At 45.3% G+C, this 20,508-nt stretch overlaps 1 protein-coding gene across 2 annotated transcripts in view; it reads left to right on the top strand.

Annotated features, from left to right (window-relative positions):
- ASS1 (argininosuccinate synthase 1) overlaps positions 1-20,508 on the top strand; it is a 76,034-nt gene that overhangs the window by 37,034 nt on the left and 18,492 nt on the right. Inside the window, exons 9-12 of one of the 2 annotated variants that reach the window (XM_028715365.2) lie at positions 3,844-3,934; positions 7,244-7,328; positions 8,682-8,746; positions 15,839-15,970. In XM_028715365.2, coding sequence (XP_028571198.2) covers positions 3,844-3,934; positions 7,244-7,328; positions 8,682-8,746; positions 15,839-15,970 — 373 coding nt within the window. The remainder of the gene's footprint in view (positions 1-3,843; positions 3,935-7,243; positions 7,329-8,681; positions 8,747-15,838; positions 15,971-20,508) is intronic. The other variant, XM_077922228.1, reaches the window with a different exon arrangement.

Genomic DNA, 20,508 nt, shown 5'->3' with positions numbered 1-20,508 from the left:
TTTTCTAGTATCATTATAGAAAATGGCTTGCATAAATGTGCATTATGCAGTATACTAATATGGATTGTCTGATGCTGCATGGGAACCAACAAATACGGTGATTTTTTTAATGGGCAGTATAATTTGTGAGTTTGGAACTGGCCCACCAAAAACTGGGCAAAGTCATGGTGAAGTCAAGTTTTGGTCCACCATCTTGATTCAAAATGACGTGTTGACAAAAGCCACCTACTCCCACCTTCATGCCAAGTATATCTCAAGAGGCATCCAAATGCATAGAGAAGTGACAGACAGACAGACAGACAAGCAGGCAAACAAGTAGACAGACCACTTTTTAAAATATATAGTACAGTGGTACCTCAGGTTAAGTACTTAATTCGTTCCGGAGGGCTGTACTTAACCTAAAACTGTTCTTAACCTGAAGCACCACTTTAGCTAATGGGGCCTCCCACTGCCGCCGCACCGCCGGAGCACGATTTCTGTTCTCATCCTGAAGCAAAGTTCTTAACCTGAGGTAATATTTCTGGGTTAGCGGAGTCTGTAACCTGAAGCGTATGTAACCTGAAGTGTATGTAACCTGAGGTACCACTGTACACACATGTTAAAAATACACCTTTAAATTTGGCAACTGATGCATAAATGTGGCAAACTAAACTTTTAAGATTGGGAGGGGAGTGAAACCAACATGGACAGATTGGTTCATCGCTAGGTCCCTGGAGATGGGAGGCAAGGGTTTCTCAGTGGACTTGATGCAAACCTGTGTCAGCTGTACAGTTTATACAGCAGGAGATGTCACCCACCCTTGCTCAAACTGAATTTATCTTTTCAAACCCCTGCAAACGTCAAGCCATCCTGCATTTGGGCCTAGATGTTGTGCACAGTTCCGCTCTCCAGCTGTTGGCGTAACATGGCGCCTCAGAGTCGGAGGCTGGCCCAGGAAAGAGCTGGACTCTGTGAAATTGCAAAGCCAGCAAGTAGACAGAGGAATTTATTTCCACATGCCCAGAGAGATTCCCTTATTCTCTCTCCCCCCCCCCCTTCTCTTCTTCAGCTCCACCTCCCACTTACTGCATGCCCGCAAATGTGGAAATTCATCAGAAGCCCCCGAGGCATAAACTAATTATGGGAATGTTGTTGCTCTTTTTCCCACCAGCCCGGTTTTAAGAGATAAGACACCCCTGTGCTGTAAAAATCTGGTGAGGGGGGTGGAAAAATATATATACATAAAGGTTGATGTGTTTTGAAATGGCTTTTTTGCTTTGTTCCTCTATTTCCCCCCTGGGTGTATTAACCTTGGGGACACCGTCAAAATGCACAGTCTCCCAGAGCACCTGCTGGGGTCAAGGCTAGTCATTAGTTTTTCGGTCAGTGCAGAATAAACCCCATTTCTCTCCCTCTCCCTCTCCCTGGAAGTGTATGGGGTTCTGCCTCTATCTTTTCCCTCTCTGCCAAAGTCGCATTCCCCCCACCCTCCGCCGTTTTCCCTGCCTGACTTGTTCCTCCATAGCTATTCCACCTCCAGCTGTGGGGGCGTCAAAGGAAAAGATGAGATCAAGTTGAGGGGAAAAAATTGTCTGATTCCCCACAAGGCCCTTTGTTCCCAAACACCTCCGGTGCTCTCATTTTGCAAAGGGTGGCAAAATAATAATAAAAAATCCTAACCCTTCCTTTGGCAGGGTTTCTTTCTTTCTTTTTTTGCTGCCTGAGCAGTCTTAGGCTTTTAAGAAGAGGTGTGTGTGTGTGTGTGTGTGTGTGTGTGTGTGTAAAGGTTTGCGGATTGCATGCATAGGAGGCTGGGAAGTTGTCAAAGGGAAGTTGTTAAGAACTCCAAGGAAGCCTCCATGCTCAGGGGAAGTATATCTCTGAATGCCCGGCCACCACACTCTCTCACGATGCTAGAACTCGTGGACATCTGATGAAGCAGAATGTTGGAAGATTCAGGACAGATTACAGAAAGTCCTTCTTCAAGCAGCACATTGTTAAACTATGGAACTCACTCTTGCAGGAGGCAGTGCTGACCACCAACTAGGGTAGCTTTAGAAGAAGATTGGACAAATTCATGGAGGAGAGGGCTATCAATGTCTACTAGCCATGGTGACTCTGCTCTGCCTCCATGGCTGGAGGCAGCAGTCCTTCCAAACACCAGTTGCTGAAATCCTGCTTGTGGGTTTCCCACCGGCATCTGGTTGTCCACTACATGGACCATAGTCCGGATCATTCTTCTTATGCTTTTATGTTCCTGTGTTAAAGCCATTAGCAACTCCAATGAAGCCCCCATGACCAGAGGCAAGATGCCAGACTGCCATGCTCAGAAGGCCTTGTGGTTTATTCATGAGATCCCAGAGGTATTCAGCTGGGCTGCTGTTGGGGAGAGACTGCTGGCTAGACCTTTGTCTGATCCAGCCAAGGCAACGTTTAGTTTCTTAAAAGGAAGTTCTGGCCAGGCAACTCTACAACATCAGGTTGTCCCAACTTGCCCAAAGCCACTGATGTAAGGACATAAGAAGAGATCATCTAATCCAACCTCCTCACAGTGGCCAACCAGATGCCCCAGTGGGAAAACCACAAGCAAGCACTTGATTGCACCAGAAACACTCTCCCCACTTGTGCTTCCCAGCAATTGGTATTCAGAGGCTTCTGACAATGGAGGAAGAACATGGATTTGTATGATACTCTTTTTGAAATCATCCTAGTTGGTAGCCATCACCACAGCCTGCAGGGAATGTTGTACTGTAGGCAGGACCATGTGAGAACACAGGACATGCTGGTCCACACCAGCATAGTTGGTGTGGTCCATACCAGCATAGCATAGGGCAGTTGCCCCAGGTGCAAAATTGTTAGGGGTGCAAAATTTCAACACTTGGTGCTGCCTCAGTACAGCTGCATGCTTCCGTAGCTGAGCTCCATTGAAAATGGCTTCTCCATTCAAACCAGGAAGTGACCTTTCTAGACGACAGAACAGCTTTTTTTCTTATATCTGCAGCTGCGATCTCCCTGGGTGATGCAGATGCCATTAGGCAGTTGAATGCGCATGCGTACTCTGTCCATTTCCCTCCTTCCCCCTACTCTCCATGCGGCCACCAGGCACTGGTAGCCCATGCTATACCACTGGCTATCCAATCAACTTGTCTCTCCATCTTGGCATTCTCCTTCCCAACAGTGGCTGACCAGAAGCTATAGAGGCATGGTGACAGCCCCATCATTCACACCTTCTTCCCTCCCAGCATCCAGTATGTCAAAGGTTATCTAAACTTTGAAAACTAGAGTTTTTGCTGCTAGGTCTCATGGCTGGTTTCTAGAAATAGATCCCTTTCTCTATCTATTTAACCAATACTTTTAGGAAAAGCTGCTTCTGCTTGTAACCAGTGTCATGCTCCATAAGTCTGCTATTGACAGAATATTGCTGAAAATTCTCAGAAGATATTTTTTCTAAGCCCCCCTCCACCAGAAATTTTATTTGTTCACCCCTTTCCCTCTGAAAATGAGCTGCATTCAGCAGAACATTCCCTGCAGTCCTTGTGTGCGGTTGACAACAAATCATGAGTGGACATGCGTTAACGATATCACAGGCACTAGCCAGTAGGTGCCTGCACAGTCATCTCTCCTCCTGCCCCTGGTTTGAACTGATCAAAGCCACCCTGAACTGATTTCAGAGCTCACCCTGGGTCAGAAACAAATGTATGCTTGTATTGTGAATGCCAGGAGGGGTTTTCCAAACCACACCTTCCATTCCTGTCGTCACTCCCAAATTTCTGGGGCCTAGGTGATTTGCATCCAGTGTTGCTAACTGCTAACACTCATCTCTCTCTCTCTCTCTCTCTCTCTCTCTCTCTCTCTCTTTTACAGAACCAGGCACCCCCTGGCCTTTACAAAAGGACAAGAGACCCTGCTACAGCCCCAGACACTCCAGACATCTTAGAGATTGAATTCAAGAAGGGTAAGGACAGTCTTTTTGCATTGCTGCATTGCGGCCACATTCGGAAGAGTGAGTACAGTTCTGGTCACAACATCTAAAACAGGGGTCAGCAAACTTTTTCAGCAGGGGGCCGGTCCACTGTCACTCAGACCTTGTGGGGGGCCGGACTATATTTTGGAAAAAAATAATGAATGAATTCCTATGCCCCACAAATAACCCAGAGATGCATTTTGAATAAAAGCACACATTCTACTCATGTAAGAACACACTGATTCCCGGAATGTCCGCAGGCTAGATTTAGAAGGCGTTTGGGCCAGATCTGGTCCCCTGGCCTTAGTTTGTCTACCCATGATCTAAAATAAAGATGTGTTGTAGGCTTGGAAATGGTGCAAAAAAAGACATTCTAAATCGGGGGTGCCCAAACTTTTTTCAAAGAACATGCGTGAGAGCCGACCAAAGTTGTTGAGTTTTTTTTAGTATTGAAGTTGCTGAGTTTTTACCCCAGGGCATATACTGCCACGGGGGCCAGATTACATTGACTGGTACACTGGATTAGGCCTCCAAAACGGACTTTGGACATGCCTGCTCTAAATAGTCAGGGGGCTTGGAGCAAGCTTTGAGGTGAGGCTTTGGTGCTTTTCAGTAGAGTTTGTTAACATATCCATCCAAAGGCCATCAAACAGAGTAATCAGATGATGGGAAATCAAGCTTTGGTTGATCTACTGATTAAGAACCTAAGAGACTGTTGGATCAGGCCAGTGGCCCACCTGGTCCAGCATCTTGTTCTTACAGTGGCCAGCCTGATGCCTCTTCTGAGAAAACTCAAAACAGGACCGGAGCCCAAGGGCACTATCTCTTCCTGTGGTTTCCAACAACTGGATCAGAAGCATTACTTCTTCTGAACATGAAAGCAGAGCAGAGCCTTTGTGGCTACTAGCCATTGATAGCCTTCTCCTTCATGAATTTGTCTCTTAAAACTATCCAAGTTGGTGGCCTTTACTGCCTCCTGTGGGAGTGAATTCCAGAGTTACTATGTGCTGCATGAAAACCACTTTTCTTTTATCTGCCCTGAATCTTCCAACATTCAGCTTCATTGGATATCCACAACTTCTAGTCTTATGAGGGAGAAAAACGCTTTTCTGTATCCATTTTCTCCATGCCATGCATAATTTTATCATTGTCTATCATGCTGCCTTTTTTCTAGACTAATAATAATAATAATAATCCCCAAAGCTCCAACCTTTCCTCATAGGAGAATCGCTTCAGTCCCTTGATAATTTCCTATTCTTCAATATCCTTTCTGAGGTGAGGTGACCAGAATTATACACAGTATTCAAAACACCATAGATTTTTATAAAGGCATTATATCCACATTTTAATTTTCAATTCCTTTCCTAACGATCCCTAGCATGAAATTTCCCTTTTCCACAGCCACTGTGTACTGGGCCTACATTTTCATAGAGCGATCCACTACAACGCCAAGGTACAATATAGTTAATAGCCTGATCAAAGCACAAATAAATTAACCGGTAGGGAAAGCGAAGGCCCATCAATGGATTCTCCCTCCATCACCATGTGTCCACCCAGCATCCCTCCCTACTGGACGACACAGAGTGATGCAGTGAGGTTTAATAACTCACTCTGTGTTTTGAGAGAAAGGCGTGCTCTGGCACCCACAGAAACCCACACGCACCCACATGCTACCCTCCTTTCGCCTGCAAACACATCCTTGTTTTACCCCCTAGTTAATTTATTTGAAGTTCTAATCTAATTATTAACTATTTTAAAAGGGATAAGCAGCTTTCCTGGACAATGCCCGCACTCCTCCAGGCGGGCCACGTCCGATCGCTGTCCGAAAAGGCTACAATAGACCGAGAAAGACGATGGCGAGGAGGTGCTGACGGCTGTGCTGACCAGAAAGAGATTTAGGGTTCATTATCGCCGGGGCTTACATTTAATAGTCATTTACAGCCGAATTCATAAACCCTCCAGTCTCCTAGCCCACTTTTTCTTTCCTGTGTATGTGTGTGTAAGGCGCAGGGGGGACAACAAAAAAATAAAATATATAAATGGGTTTAGAATGGAGACGCTGACAGGCAGCCTTCACCACACAGCGGGCCTTTTGTAATAAAGACTAGAAAGGAAGCTATTGAATCCTGATTAGTGACTGATAAAGCTCTATATGGTAATGAGGAGGGCAGATGGAAGAGAGATTAGCCTCTGAACAGGCTCACCGGCCTCCCCCCACTGCCAAGTTTCCCCCTATTTTTCTTTTATGGGTCTCCCACCCTCTTCTCCACCTCCCCACACATCTCCCCTGTGTCCTGCTTCCGTATACATTTATTGCTCATTTCATACTGGGGGGGGGGGGGGAGAGAAGAAAAGAGTGGTTTCTTTCTCTTTCAGTCACCACCTTGGGCTCTTCATGTCTTTCCCTCATGCTCTTAAAAAGAACAGAAAATAATATTTCTTTCTGTTTTGGTTGCCACACCTCTGGGCTTCCCACTCTCGGGGTTCCCGCCACTTCCCCTCACTGTCACCCTCTTAAAAATAAAATGAAAGTAAGTGTAGTCTTGAATTCCCTGAGAATCTTCTCGGTCTTTGGCCACAAACAGTCCCAAGTCAAGCTCCCTATTCATTCCTGTCAGGTGGATAACTGGGGACATGTGCGGCATTTGTCCGCCAAATGGATGTTAACAGGGGCCTTGCGCTGTGTTTTCACTTGCGCCTCAGTTTTCCCGTCCTTTCTCCTCCTCCTCCTCCTTTTTTAATTGTGGGGTGGGGGTGTAGAGTTTGTCCGCCGGGTCTGAGTCTCGGTGGCTGGTGGAACAGAAGGTGCTACGGGCTGAGACAATGAGGGAGCGTGAAATTTAATTAGTCGAGGCCTTACCCGCAATTTCAAGCTCCTCAAAAAAAAGAGGTGTGTGTGGGGGGGAATAGACGGGCGGGTGGGAAGGGGCAGTTGTATGTGGGAGGGGGGAAACTTTTATTGCCTTTAAAAAAAAACCCACCTCTTTTCTCTCAGGGCTTTTTTTCGGCCTCGTATTGTGTGAGGGTTCACCCGACCCCGCTTTTTAAAGGGGGGAAAAAACACCAGAGCCTTCTGAGCGGAGCAGCTTAGCCATGCCTTTTTAAGAAGTTATTTAGAGTTCATATCTGTCACATCTATTTAACACGTCCAGGGTGATGTTTTAAAGAGGCGCTCTTGACATTAATAAGGGGATTTCAAAGTCCAGTTCCCCTGTTACCCTCCCTGCCCGTCTGTTTCCTGTGCCGGCTTTCTCTCCCCCACCCCGTCCATCTCCATGTCCCTTTTCTCTTGCCTGACAGGTGTCCCCATCAAGGTCACCAATGTCGAATACGGCACTGCCCACCATTCGTCCCTCGAGCTCTTCGTTTACCTGAATGAAATTGCGTAAGTTCCCCCGTCTGTGTTGGCCCCATTGAAGGATGAAGAGAAATTCATTTTGGTTCATGTTTAACATCAGACCTACCATAATTTGCGCTTTCTGGAATGATACATGAACCACAAACGCAGCCATTCTCTGAAATTTGCCCTTCTCCCAATTTTGCACTGTGGTTCTCCAGCCAATTAATGTGCCCCAAAATGCATTAAATAGGATAAAGCGTGTGCAAGAAAAGGTACGTATTTACTGAAGATAACATAGAAAAATGCATTATATTACCCGGATTAAAATGTCAAAATGCAATATTTAAAACAGTTTAAAACAACTTACAATCACAAAAATAAGGTGGGTCCAAAATATATATACCTCATATAAGGCAGTGTTCCTGTGAGAAAGAGGGAGAGGAAATATACATGTCCCTCCTTGTCTTTCTTGTTTATTACCTGCCCTTCACCCTAAAGACCTAGGGTAGGTTACAGCCATTTAAAGCACATGCAAGTTCGAAACAACTTGCAATCATAGAAATACAGTGGGCCCTAAAAATATACACCTCAGGTGTCAAAGGCTAGGATAAAGAGGTGTGTCTTTAGCATTCACTGGAAGCTGTATAGTGAAAGTTCCCAACACATCTCTGTGGGGAAGGAGCTCCACAACTTAGGGGCTGCCACAGAGAAGGCCCTCTCCTGGGTGTCTGAGGGTGGTGGAACAACCAAAAGGTCCCCCTCTGCCAGTCTTGGCACCTGGGATGGTATGTAGGGAAGGAGGTGACCTTTCAGGTATATGGGGCCTGAGTTGTTTAGGGCTTTCAAAACACTAATGTAAACACTTTGAATTGGGTCTGGAAACAAACTGGCAACCAGTGCAGCTGATTTAAAATGGGAGGAGGGGTATGTGGGTTCTAAATTTAACCCCATCCACTGAACCTGGCACCAGCTGAAGTGTTGGAGTCATGTTCCAGGGCAGCTCCACACAGAGCACATTGCAGTAATCCAATTTGGAAGTTTCTAGAGCATGGAGTACAGTGGCTAAGTCATCTGTCCAAAAGGGGTCAAAACCCTTGTACCCAGCCATCCTGTGAGAGACCTTTGCCCTTTCCCATCATCCTTTGGTTCTAGTGCTTTGCACTTCCTTGCCTGCAGCTTTAGAAAAACATAGAACCATGGGATTTTTTAGAGTTGGAAGGGACCCCAAGGGTCATCTATTCCCACCACCTGCAATGCAGGAATCTCAAACAGATCATACATAGCAGCTGGCCATCCAACCTCTTCTTATACACCTCCAAGGAAAGAGAGTCGAGCATGTATTATGGGAGTCTGTTCCATGCCTGTGAGCATTGACTCTCGCCTCCTTCCTCTCCACAGTGCCAAGCATGGTGTTGGGCGCATTGACATCGTGGAGAACCGGTTCATCGGAATGAAGTCTCGAGGTAAGCACTGTTCTTTCTGGACTTGCAAAGCTGCAGCTAAACCCAGACCTGACACACTAATTTGAGCTCCCTATATCAGAAGGGAAGGGGGCTCCCCACTATGTTGGCTTGCCTGGATGTCAGGATCATGTGTGGAGGCCCTGCTGGTGGTGCCACTGTACTTTGAGGCCCACGGATTGTGGTGTATGGGAGTGCCTTATTGGTGGTAGACCCAAGAAGTGCCCAGTCTTTGGAGGTGGGCCTAGCAACATTGCTGTACTCCTTGTTGATTAGTCATGCACGTCTTTGAGATGCACCTCTTTGCCTAAGTTTTTGGAAGCGGTTGAGTTGTTTAAATCTGGTTGGAGATCTGGCCCTTTGGGACCAAAAAGTTACCTACTCCTTGCCTAATTATTGGGCTGGTGTTGGCTATAATCCAGTAACACACAAGCTGTACTTCCATTTCCTCCTTTCCTGAACCTTGGAAAGGACCATAGCTTAGTGACAGAGCATCTGTCTTGCAAGCAGAAGGTCTGAAGTTCAATCCCCAGCATCTCCAGGTAGGATTGAGAGAGATCTCCTGCCTGAAACCCTGGTGAGCTGCTGCCTGTCAGTGTAGACAATATTGAGCTAGATGGTCTGACTTGGTATAAGGCAGCTTCCTGTGTTTCCCCCAGACAAGGGACAACGTCTAAACCTTCTTTTCTGAGGTCACTCAAAACTTGGAGCAGTATGTTCCAATCATTGCTCCTAATAGGTTGGAAACAGTATGGTGTGGTGGTTAGAGTGTTGGACTAGGACCTGTGATACCAGAGTTCAAATCTCCCACTTGCCATTGAAGCTCAGCCTAACCTACCCCACTGGGTTGCTATGGGGATTAAATGAGGACTACGACCTGGGAGTCCAAGGTTCAAATCCCTGTTTGGCCGCGTAGCTCATTGGGTGTGACCTTGGGCCAGTCACTGCCTCTCAGCCTATAGCTTACCTCACAGGGCTGTTGTGGAGATTAATTGAGGAGGCGAAGAACCACATCTACCGCTTTGACCTCCGAGGAGATAAAAGGTGTTCTATAAATGCATTAAATAAATTTAATAAAAGTAATAAATAAATTGATAGCCTGGATAGCTCAATTGGTTAGAGCGTGGTGATGATGATAATGCCAAGGTTGCAGGTACAAGCCTTATATAGGACAGCTGCATATTCCTGCATTGCAGGGGGTTGGGCTAGATGATCATCAGGGTCACTTCCATCTCTATGATCCTATGATTCTAAAGAATTGCAGGTGGGGTGGTTGAAGGTATCATTGACTATGGTGTGAACGCTCACCCCAACATCAGCAACGGCGAATGGGCTTTGTGAGGGGCAGATGTTGAGTCCTGCTTGCAGCTCAGGAAGTGCCATTCTTTCAGATCCTTCAGCTCCCTTGAAACAATTTCTCCCTCTCTCCTACCTAACTCCCCTCAGATCTCTAGGAGCGGCTACAGGAATAGTGAATGACATGTCTCTTTTATGTGGGTGACCCCTAGAGGTGAAGGTTTTCAGAGGAGAATGTTTCAGGATGAAAACTACAGATTTTGGCAGTAGGGATACATGCGTGTATGTGTATGTGTGTGCTTGGGGAGACGTCTGGTTTTCTCTTCTTCGTAAAACAACAACAACAAATCTTTTAAAAGATATGCTATTCAAACCTGTTGCTATTTCAACACTGCTTTTTTTTGGCCCCATCTGCATTGTGTACTTAAAGCACTGTGGTACCACTTTAAACAGCCATGTTGTTTAGTTGTTTAGTTGTGTCCGACTCTTTGTGACCCCATGGACCAGAGCACGCCAGGCACTCCTGTCTTCCACTGCCTCCCGCAGTTTGGTCAAACTCATGCTGGTAGCTTCGAGAACACTGTCCAACCATCTTGTCCTCTGTCGTCCCCTTCTCCTTGTGCCCTCCATCTTTCCCAACATCAGGGTCTTTTCCAGGGAGTCTTCTCTTCTCATGAGGTGGCCAAAGTATTGGAGCCTCAGCTTCAGCTTCTGTTTAAACAGCCATGGCTCCCCCCAAAAATTCTGGGAACTGTACTTTGTTTAGGATGCTTGGAATTGTTAGGTGACAATCTATTCTCCTCTTGGAACTACAATTCCCAGAGTTCTTTAGGAAGAGGGATTGACTGTTAAGCCAGCCTAGGAGGCAGAGCATAGCCATCATGACTTGTAGCCATTGATAGCCCTCTTCTCCATTAATTTGTCCAATCCTCTTTTAAAACTATCCAAGCTGGTGCCATCACTGCCTCCTGCAGGAGCAAGTTCCATAGTTTAACTATTTGCTGCATGTAGAAGTCCTCTCTATTATCTGTCCTGAATCTTCCAATATTCATCTTCATTGGATGCACATGAGTTCTAGGGTCATGAGAGGAGGGGGGGAAGAAACACAATTTTATTAACTTCTAACATGTCACCTCGTTCTCCAAACTAAAAAGTCCCAAATGCTGCAAACTTTCTTTATAGGGGAGTTGTTCCTCCAGATCTCTGCCTCCCCAACTCTTTTCTCTCAGTTGGTTTGGATTTCCTCACACCAAGAATACTTCAAAAAGGATAGAGTAAAAGAAAACATGGATTGAAGAAGTGAAAAGTGTGGGAAGGCAGTGATTTGGAGGAGAGCCTCATATGGACCACAGAGACTTAATGGAGGCCCATGAAGCTAACTGTCCACATTAAACGACAAAAATGTTTCAGCTCTTAGGAACTCTTGACATGAGTGCTAGGGGCTGCCAGAACCTCAGTTTCCCCTAAATCTTGCAGGATTTGTGACTTTTGCTTTGATATAAAAATATGTGGTGTTTAGCATTAGCCGGAAAAACAACCAATAATAAATTACATGTAACAAAATGCTTGGAGGTCCCAGAAAGATTTTAGGCCCCTTGGTGGGATTTTATCTCATAAACAACTAATGGGGATGCACAGGACTTTGTCTCCTCAGTACAATGTGAAATTTGGCTTACCTGATGCTCTTAAGTACTTTGGCAAGCTAATTCTCTTCCAGATATACTATGCTGCCATTTTCTAATTCTATTTATTTCTATTTTATTGATTTGTTTATGTCCATAAGTTACTATTTTTTTAATGGCAGTCTGGGTGAGGTCACTGTCGTACTATGGAACTCATTCCCATAGGAGACAGAGATGACTTCCAACTTGGATAGCTTTAAAAAAGGATTAGACAAACACATGATGGGAGGAGAAAACTACCAATGGCTACCAGCAGCAATGGATCTGAATACCAGTTGCTGGAAAGCAAAGGAAGGGTGAATACTCTTGTTCTTGGGTCCTGCCTGTGGAATTCCCTTGAGGGTCTGTGGCTGGCCACTGGACTGGATGGATTCCCTTTGGCATGACCCAGCAGGCTCTTCTCGTGATTTCATGTATGGAAGGGGAGAGGTTTCACCCTCCTTTCATGCTCCGGAGTGCGCTGGAGTTAGTGCCTCTGGTTACAGAGTGTCACAGGTGGATTGCTGTCAAGGCAGCCGAAACAGCTTTGCTGGAGGTAAACAGACAGCCGAGGTTACAAATTAGAAATTTTTAAGTAGCGGCAGCTGTCTTTTATACCACCCCCCTCCTCCCATCACCCCCCCAATCCTCGTCCACTTTCACGGCAGCAATTACGGCGTGATTGAAATGCCGTGAGCCACGCATCGCTGACACCTCTGTCTTTTTCCTGTAAACATGGAGAGATGAAAATAGACACTTGGAGCGGCGGTGAGTGTCACTTTGAAGGTGGCTCTTGTCTCCTGTGCGGCGACGCAGGACGGGCGCCTGTCATTTTCCTCTCCCCCACGCACGGTGGATCGTACTTCGACTGTCAAGAAGAAAAAAACCCCAGCTTCCAGGCCTACAGTCTTTGTGGCTTCGGGTTCCTGTCACAAATCAAACAAAAACAAAAAAGAGAGAGAGAGAACTGGGGAGGCAGACAGACAGAAGAAAATAATCCATTTCTAACACTCCCTTTTTTCTTTCAGAGAAATGTGTGGGGCAATATGGAGGGGGAGGGCTGCCTAGGGAGGAGGAATGGGTGGATGAAAGCTTATATACACACAGAGAGAAAACCAAGCTTTTTATCTGTCCAAATTAACTTTAACATCTTCTGAGGAAAGGAGAAGACAGATTAATTGGAGTGGATTAGGGTTACTGTGCAGATTTGGTGATATGAGGCTACCCTTGTCTTGCCACAGATATTTTTGTTTCTATGTTGTTGTTTCTTAAAAAGCCCTCTGTGGTGTATAGGGGTCAGAAAACTTTTTCAGCAGGGGGTTGGTCCACTGTCCATCAGACCATGTGGGGGGCCAGACTATATTTTGGAGAAAAAATAAATGAATTCCTATGCCTCACAAATAACCCAGAGATGCATTTTAAATAAAAACACACAATCTACTCATGTAAAAACACCAGGCAGGCCCCACAAATAACCCAGAGGTGCATTTTAAATAAAAGGACACATTCTACTTATGTAAAAACACGCTGATTCCTGGACCATCCGCAGGCCGGATTTAGAAGGCGATTGGGCCAAATCCGGCCCCCAGGCCTTAGTTTGCCTACCCATGGTGTAGAAGAACATTTTTATTCTGCTGCACACTCAAGGGATTAAGGAACAAGGATGGTCTCTCTCCCTCCCTCCCTCCCCCCCTCTCTCCATCCCCTCCACCACATTCCTCTCTTCCTTCGCATTGCACCAGTGCAACTGTCTGCCATGTGTCCTTAGCCCTGTCACTTAACCACTCCCAAACATTGCAAGCTCACTTGGAATTGCAAATGCTGAGGGGAGAATTTGGAAACCTTCTAGTGGGATCCCTTCGACAGTGTGTGTCCACCTCCTTTCCACCCACTATTCCTTCCCATGGAGCTCCTCTTTAAGTGGCTCCTGGGGTTTCCACACTGCCCCCTCCATCCTCCCAGGATTAATATAATCTTGGCCAGTGCCATCATTGGATCAGACCAGTTCCTCCTAGCTCTGTGAGGCAGGGAAGTGGGATGTTTTTCAGCCTCTGGACCACATTCCCTTCTGGGCAACCTTTTGAGGGGTGCAGGCCAGTGGTGGGTAGAACCAGAGGCCTGAGTGGGTGAACCAATGGATGTAAATTTTGGCTTTGTACAGTAGGCTAGTTTGTAGACATGCTAACTCACCCTTTCCCTATGTTCCGTCAAGCCAACAAGAGGTGGGGTTAGAGTTCAGGGACACATTTCCATCCATCCAGGCAAATAACACCTGGAGGTATGAAGCAGGGCCACTGAGGGGTGTGGCCTGGGGACACTTCCAAGGGCCAGGTAGAAACTCATGGAGGGCCACAATTGGCTCCTAGGCCTGAGGTTCCTCTGCCCTGCTGTAGAAACTTTCTTAGCTTCTTGGGCTGTGAAGATCTGTGAGCCAGAGTCTACAAACATCAAGACTTGGTAGGTCCAGCTGGTTCCTCATCAAACCAACCTGTGAGACATGAAAGGTCTTTGATCTCCTGTCCATGGCATGAATTTCTTTTTCTCCTCCTCTTTCTCTGTACATCAAAAGAGATACATCAAGGTGTCAGGCTTCCCCCAGTCTTTCTGGGTTGGCAAGATCATAGCCCAGTGGCAGAGCATCTGCCTTGCATGCAGAAGGTCCCAGGTTCAATCCCCAGCATCTCCAGGTAGGGCTGGGATAGAGCCCTACCGAAAATCCTGGAAAGCCATTGCCAGTCAGTGAGGAAAGTACTGAGTTAGATAGGAACTCTTCTGCTAGATGGGGGTAAAAGTGAACCAGGAGTAGAGCTGGGAGAGAAATATGATTCAATTGACGTATAAAAGCAAAATTACCTAATTCACACTTTCTGAGACAAAATGCAAACTGAAATGCAGCCCTCCTTCAAGATTTGTCCGTCAGATACAGATAAAGGTGACCAAAATGATCAATGGGATGCAGCAACTCCTTTATGAGGAAAGAAAGGTTGCAGTATTTGGAACTTTTTGCTTTAGACAAAAGGCAAGTGAGAGATGACAGGATAGACATTTATAAAATGATGCAGGGCATGAAGAAGGTGATGGGGGGAGAGTTTTTATCCCCTTCTTATAATGCTACAAGTTGTAGAGATCCCATGGAGCTTTAAAGGCGAAAGATTTGTGCGGTCTGAAGAAAACCCAGAGTAGCCCATGAAGCTGACTGCTGGAAGATTCAGAACAGATAAAAGAAAATCCTTCTTCATGGAGCTCATAATTAAACTATGGAACTCGCTCCATAGAATGCCTTTCTCAAGGCTGTTATTTATGTACACTTTTGCCACTTGTAATTTTTTGCAAGCAACTCCCCCTTCCCCACGCAATGCATTTCCTTGCGTTATTTCCACACATTTATTCTATTTCATTCTGGTCATGGAACCTGCTTTGCATGGATGGATTTCAAAGGAAAGCTGTGTTTTATGCATCATCTTGCTACAAACAGAACACAAGGTAAATCGCATGTTAAAATGTGGACTCTGAATGGACATTCTCCCATATCCCCTAAACTGAATTAAGCTTGGAGATGAGGAACAGATTGCGGCGGGGACAGTCTGGGTTGGCAGCCCCCAAGTGAAGGTAGATTAAAACTACCGTCCCCCCACCTTCTCAGGTACCCTCCATTTTTTGTCACAGCTGAGACGGGAGAGGGGCTTTCACTTCTTCTTCAGTGGAACCATGTTGTGGGGCGGGGGGAGCGAGGGGGAAGGTTTTCTTCCAAACCCCCACGACTTTGCCCCGCGTGGCTTGTTTAATTACAGGTTTTCAGGCACAGACCGGTGGGCTTGCTTCAGTGGGGGGAGTCGCCTCCAAAACCCTGTCATTTAGCCTCGTTGGAGTGCCTCTTCAAAGAAGGGAATCTAGAAATTTTCTCCACAAGGTGCGGAGTGGACTGTCTCGGCCTCAGCATGACTATAATGACACATGCATTTTACGGCAAGCTGAGAGTGAATGGAGCCAGGACTGCGGCTCCTTCTGTCAGCCAAATCATTATTTTTTGTCATTTCCTGACAGTTTGGGTCTCATTCATTCCTCTCCCCCTCCCCCTTCTTCTCTTCTCCCCCCATCTTCTTTCTTTCTTTCTCCCTCTGCCTCGTGAAATGGCTAGGTATCTACGAGACTCCGGCGGGGACCATACTGTACCACGCTCATTTAGACATTGAGGCCTTCACCATGGACCGGGAAGTGAGGAGAATCAAGCAAGCGTTGGCCTTGAAATTTGCTGAGCTGGTGTACAATGGTATGTAGCACCAAACAAACAAACAAACAAAATCATTTTCCTTCCAAGAGTGCTTCTCTCTGTTTTTCATTTATGCTTTGGTATAAAGCAACAGAGGAAGTCTGCATCTTAGATGCCGCTCGCTACCATTGCTTATTCCTTGTAGTTTAGGGGTGGCTCAGTTGCCCAGACAAATTTAACCTAGTTCTCTCCTCGACACACACACACACACACACACACACACACACACACACAGTTGAAGGTATAAGCAACTGTCAGTCAACACATCTTTCTTTCCAGATTTCATATGAAATATGGAAATTGCAGGCCCATAACGTTTGTTCCATTAAATTTAATCTGCTAAGATTAACATCATATTTCAGTTGTTTTAATTTTACCTGGGACCTTAAGGTGAAGGGCAGATAATAAATGGTAACAAAAGCAACAACATAACAATAAGTCAGTTTAAAAACAAACAAACAAGAAATTAAAAAATATAAGTAATCATAACATATATGGAGTGCTTGGGGGGTACTCAAAGGTATGCTGTACTGGCCCCTTTTTCTCTCGAAGAAAAGCACTGGTTAAAAATGTGGCGCTTACTGTAACAACTTCATGGTGAGTACCAGCACCCATTTAACTAGAAGAAATGCACTGTATATATCTTTATATGTGTGTTTGTGTGTGTATTACAAAGGATTCTAAAAACCAAAGAAGGCAATCACCATCTTTGTATTTAACTGTTTGCTCTTTGCTAATTCTTTTTTGGGTTTTTTTACCCTGACTTTCAATGAAATGTTTTCAAGGAGGCTATTTGAGGAGGATGTATCACAAAGTGTACAGGAAGAAGAAAAAAGGGGGAAACCAGAAAATTTTAAAAAGAGCCGTTTCTCCTTCTCTTCCTCCCATAGAAGGGAATGCCTCTTCTCATGATGATGTGCCTCATGTTCAGATATCTGAGCATGTGACAAAAGCATGCTTTTTGCTAACTCTTCTTTTTATCCAACATCTGCAAGTGCAATACTGATGGAACAATTCAAAATCAGACTGTGATTTCAGTGATTGGCTAACAGCCTTGTAAACCTTCCTATCTGCAATATGGTGCCATGTCTGAATCTGTGGCCTCCCAAAGCCCTCTCCTGACACAGCCAGTGACCAAGTTATGAAATAGATAATTCCCAGCCACAAGTCACCAGCTGGAGAACAAAGTCATAATTCCCCACCTGGGATGGTTGAGGGATTCAACTTTGATGTGAATGGGCCTGATCCATGCTTCTTCAACTAAGGTGAAGATTGGAATGCAGATCTCCTTTTGCAGGGCTCTGAATCTTGCAATGCAGTCCTTGGCTTAAAACACACACAAAAGGACCAAAATGTGTTAAAATTCTTATTCTGGGGGATAAGATGCATCTAGAAATGAATACATTGAGACATTAACATTTTGTGCTAATCATTTGGTGTTAAATATGAATTTAGGTAAGTGCCTAGATCTTGGGGTCTGCAGATATCTTGGAAGTGCTCACTGCACCTCTCCTGTTAAGCATTTGCAAATATTCTATCCCTTTCAAGGGAAACAGCTTTAGATTTGAGCACCATCAGTAACTGATGTAGTTCCTGAGTCTCTGTGTGTAATTGACACACTTGCTATTGTTACATTCCACCCCTGTCTTCTCCAGCAGTGTAGGATTCCAGAGGTTGCAGGTGCATTTTACCCAGAGCTTGTGTTTCCTTTCAGACAATGAGGCACAGCAGAGACTGTGGTGTCTTTATGATATATGGTTTATTCACACATATATACAACCTGAACCTAGATGAAGCATTTGCAGAGCATTCACTTCCCAAGAGGCCCTAGCCTCCTCCGTAAGCACAGCATTGGATTCAAAGAACAGCTGAAAACCATGTTCTCTGTCTCCTTTTTAGCAGCTGGCCACTATCAGCCAACATCATGTTCTGCCCCGCCTTTCTCTGCTTTCCAAACTGCTTGCAAACCTAACATTATCCTCCTGTTTGCTTACATCACCCACCCTGAAATCCTAAACTACTTTGGTCTCTGCCCACCAGCACACAGCTGGAGTCTGCAGTCTTCAATCTCTCTTGGTGGTTTCCTTGACCTTACTCTGCTTCGTTCCTTAAGAATTAGGGGTGACTTGTACCCACAAAACTCTGACATCCCAACACATCTGGAACTCTCTGTCTGGTCCTCTGACCTCTCCCTAGGCCACAATCCCACCAGCTCTGTTTTGCGCCTTCCTCATGTGTTTTTAGCCTGGCTAGAATATGTGTCCTGCCTTTAGCTTGCTGGATGGAGGACAGAGAGTCGTGTGTATAGAAACTAGCCTGCTGTACGAAGGTAAAGAATTGTCACCAGTCCCAGTCCTATTCAGACGCATTGAATTTGCTAGGCTTAACTAAGTTGCATTACAGTCCATGGGCCTGATCTATGTTGAACTCAGTTGGAGACAACCCAAAATCGACATCCCATTGCTCCACCCAGTTTTGTCTCTGACCCACCCCCGCCCCACCATGGACACCTGTCCTTCAAGTAGGTGCCCAGAAGGGAATGTGGCCCTCAAGCAGAAAAGTTTTTCTCTTGAGCTTAGATGGCTATAGGGAGTGGTTCTCGTCTGGTGACAGCAGCTCCAGCATGTTTTTCATACAGGTTTTTTAAAAAAGAAATAAATATAGTTTTTCAAAACAAGTGAAACAATGAAATTTCAGTAAAACAGTTTGAAAACAATTTTTTCATACATTAAAAAAAACCAACTAAAATAATCGATAAGCTAAAAACCACATCGAAATGCCTGTCAGCATTCTACATATCTGGAGAGGCTTGCCTAAATAAAAATGTTTTTAGCAGGTGTCGGAAAGACTACACTGAAGGCACCTGTCTTGTGCCAATAGGCAGGGAGTTCCAAAGGTTGTGTGCTGCTATGCTAATAGATCAAGTTATTGGAAATGCAGAATGAGTGTTATGGAGCACCAATATTTTTGCCTGTTCCACACATCCAAACTGCCCCCTTTGAAGAAAGCTGAGGATAATCAGAGGCCATTCCAACAGTAGTAAAGTGCTTGGCTTCCTTCCGTTGGAACATGGCCCCTTTAAACTGTGAGCACCTCTGCTTGAGAGACAAGACTCTAGCATCAAGCCTGCATGAGACCATAGGGCTTTAGTTGAGCTGGATCAGTATCTGCCTTCCCTGGCAGCTCTCTGGGTTCCCGAAAACCTGATTCCCCTCCTGTAGTCTTGCTTTCTTGGAAACTAGCAAGCACTCTGTGAGTGGAACATGTTTGCTCTTGCTGCTGGACAGCTCCCTGCTGACGCTCCATCTCCCCCAGGTCTTTCCAAGTTCCCTGCAGTAGGGAAGGAAGTCCTGAGGCTTTCCCAATGCTGATTGGACTCCAGCTCCAATCAGCTCCTGCAGCCAATGTGGTCAGGGATGATAGGAGTTGTAGTTGAGTAACAAATGGAGCGGCCACAGGCCCTTCCCTGCAGGCTGAAAGCATGGCTAATGTAGGCCCATTAATTTAAGAATATAATAAGAGCGCTGCTGGATCGGGCAAACGACCCATCTAGTTTAGCATCCTATTCTCACAGTAGCCAACCAGATGTCTGTGGGAAACCTGCAAGCAGAACCCACAAGAGAACTCCCTGTGTTTTCCAGCAACTGGTATTCAAAAGCATTGCTGCAGCCTAAAGTCCTGGAGGCAGAGCATAGCCATTGTGGCTAGTAGCCCTGGACAGCCTTATCCTCCTCCTCGAATTTGTCCAACCCTCTTTTAAAGCCATTGAAGTTGGTGGCTATCACCACTCCCTGCAGGAGCAAGTTCCATAGTTTACATAACTGTTTGCTGTGTGGAGAATGACTTCCTTGTATTTGTCCCGAATCTTCCAACATTCATCTCCGTTGGATGTCTACAAGTTTTAGGTGGAATCTATGTATTTTTTATTTTTTAAAAAAAAATGCTGTGAAAATGCTTTTTAAAAAAAAGTTTTGAAAAATGCATTGGATTTGGCATAGCTCACTGTTTCCATCTAGTGTCACATTTGTATATTGCCCTTTACAAGACATTTAAAACGTTTTATTGGAGCTGTATAGCTGAGTCCTTAATGTTAGGGGCTGTGTGTGAAAACCTTTTCTTTGTTCACTTTCTTTATGCCATACATCATTTATTTAAACAGCTTTCATGTTGCCTCTAACTTCCCTTTTCTCTAAACTAAAAAAGTCCGAAATGCTACATCCTTTTCTCATAGGGGAATTGCTCCATCCCATTGATCATTTTCCTTGCCCTTTTCTGACCCTTTTTTCCAATGGGTATCCTGTGAGTAGAACTTAGTTCAATCAACCCAAGGTTTTTTGGAAGTACTATAAAATTTGGTGCACTGGGAGAGATGCTTGGTTGGAAATAATCTAGATAGGATTTTTAAGAAGCAGATTTTGTTGTTGCTCCAGCAAAATATTGTTGGATCTTTGTGGTTTAATTTGTTCCTCCTTTCCTTCTTGAAGGAAACCTGCTATGTGATGCTGAGCCCACACTGGGGCACTGTGCATCCCCCTTTC

The sequence above is a fragment of the Podarcis muralis genome, chromosome Z, assembly GCF_964188315.1.
Source record: "Podarcis muralis chromosome Z, rPodMur119.hap1.1, whole genome shotgun sequence".
NCBI lineage: Eukaryota > Metazoa > Chordata > Lepidosauria > Squamata > Lacertidae > Podarcis > Podarcis muralis.
The sequence above is the reverse complement of the archived record's forward strand: the minus strand, read 5'-3'. Positions and strand labels throughout refer to the sequence as shown.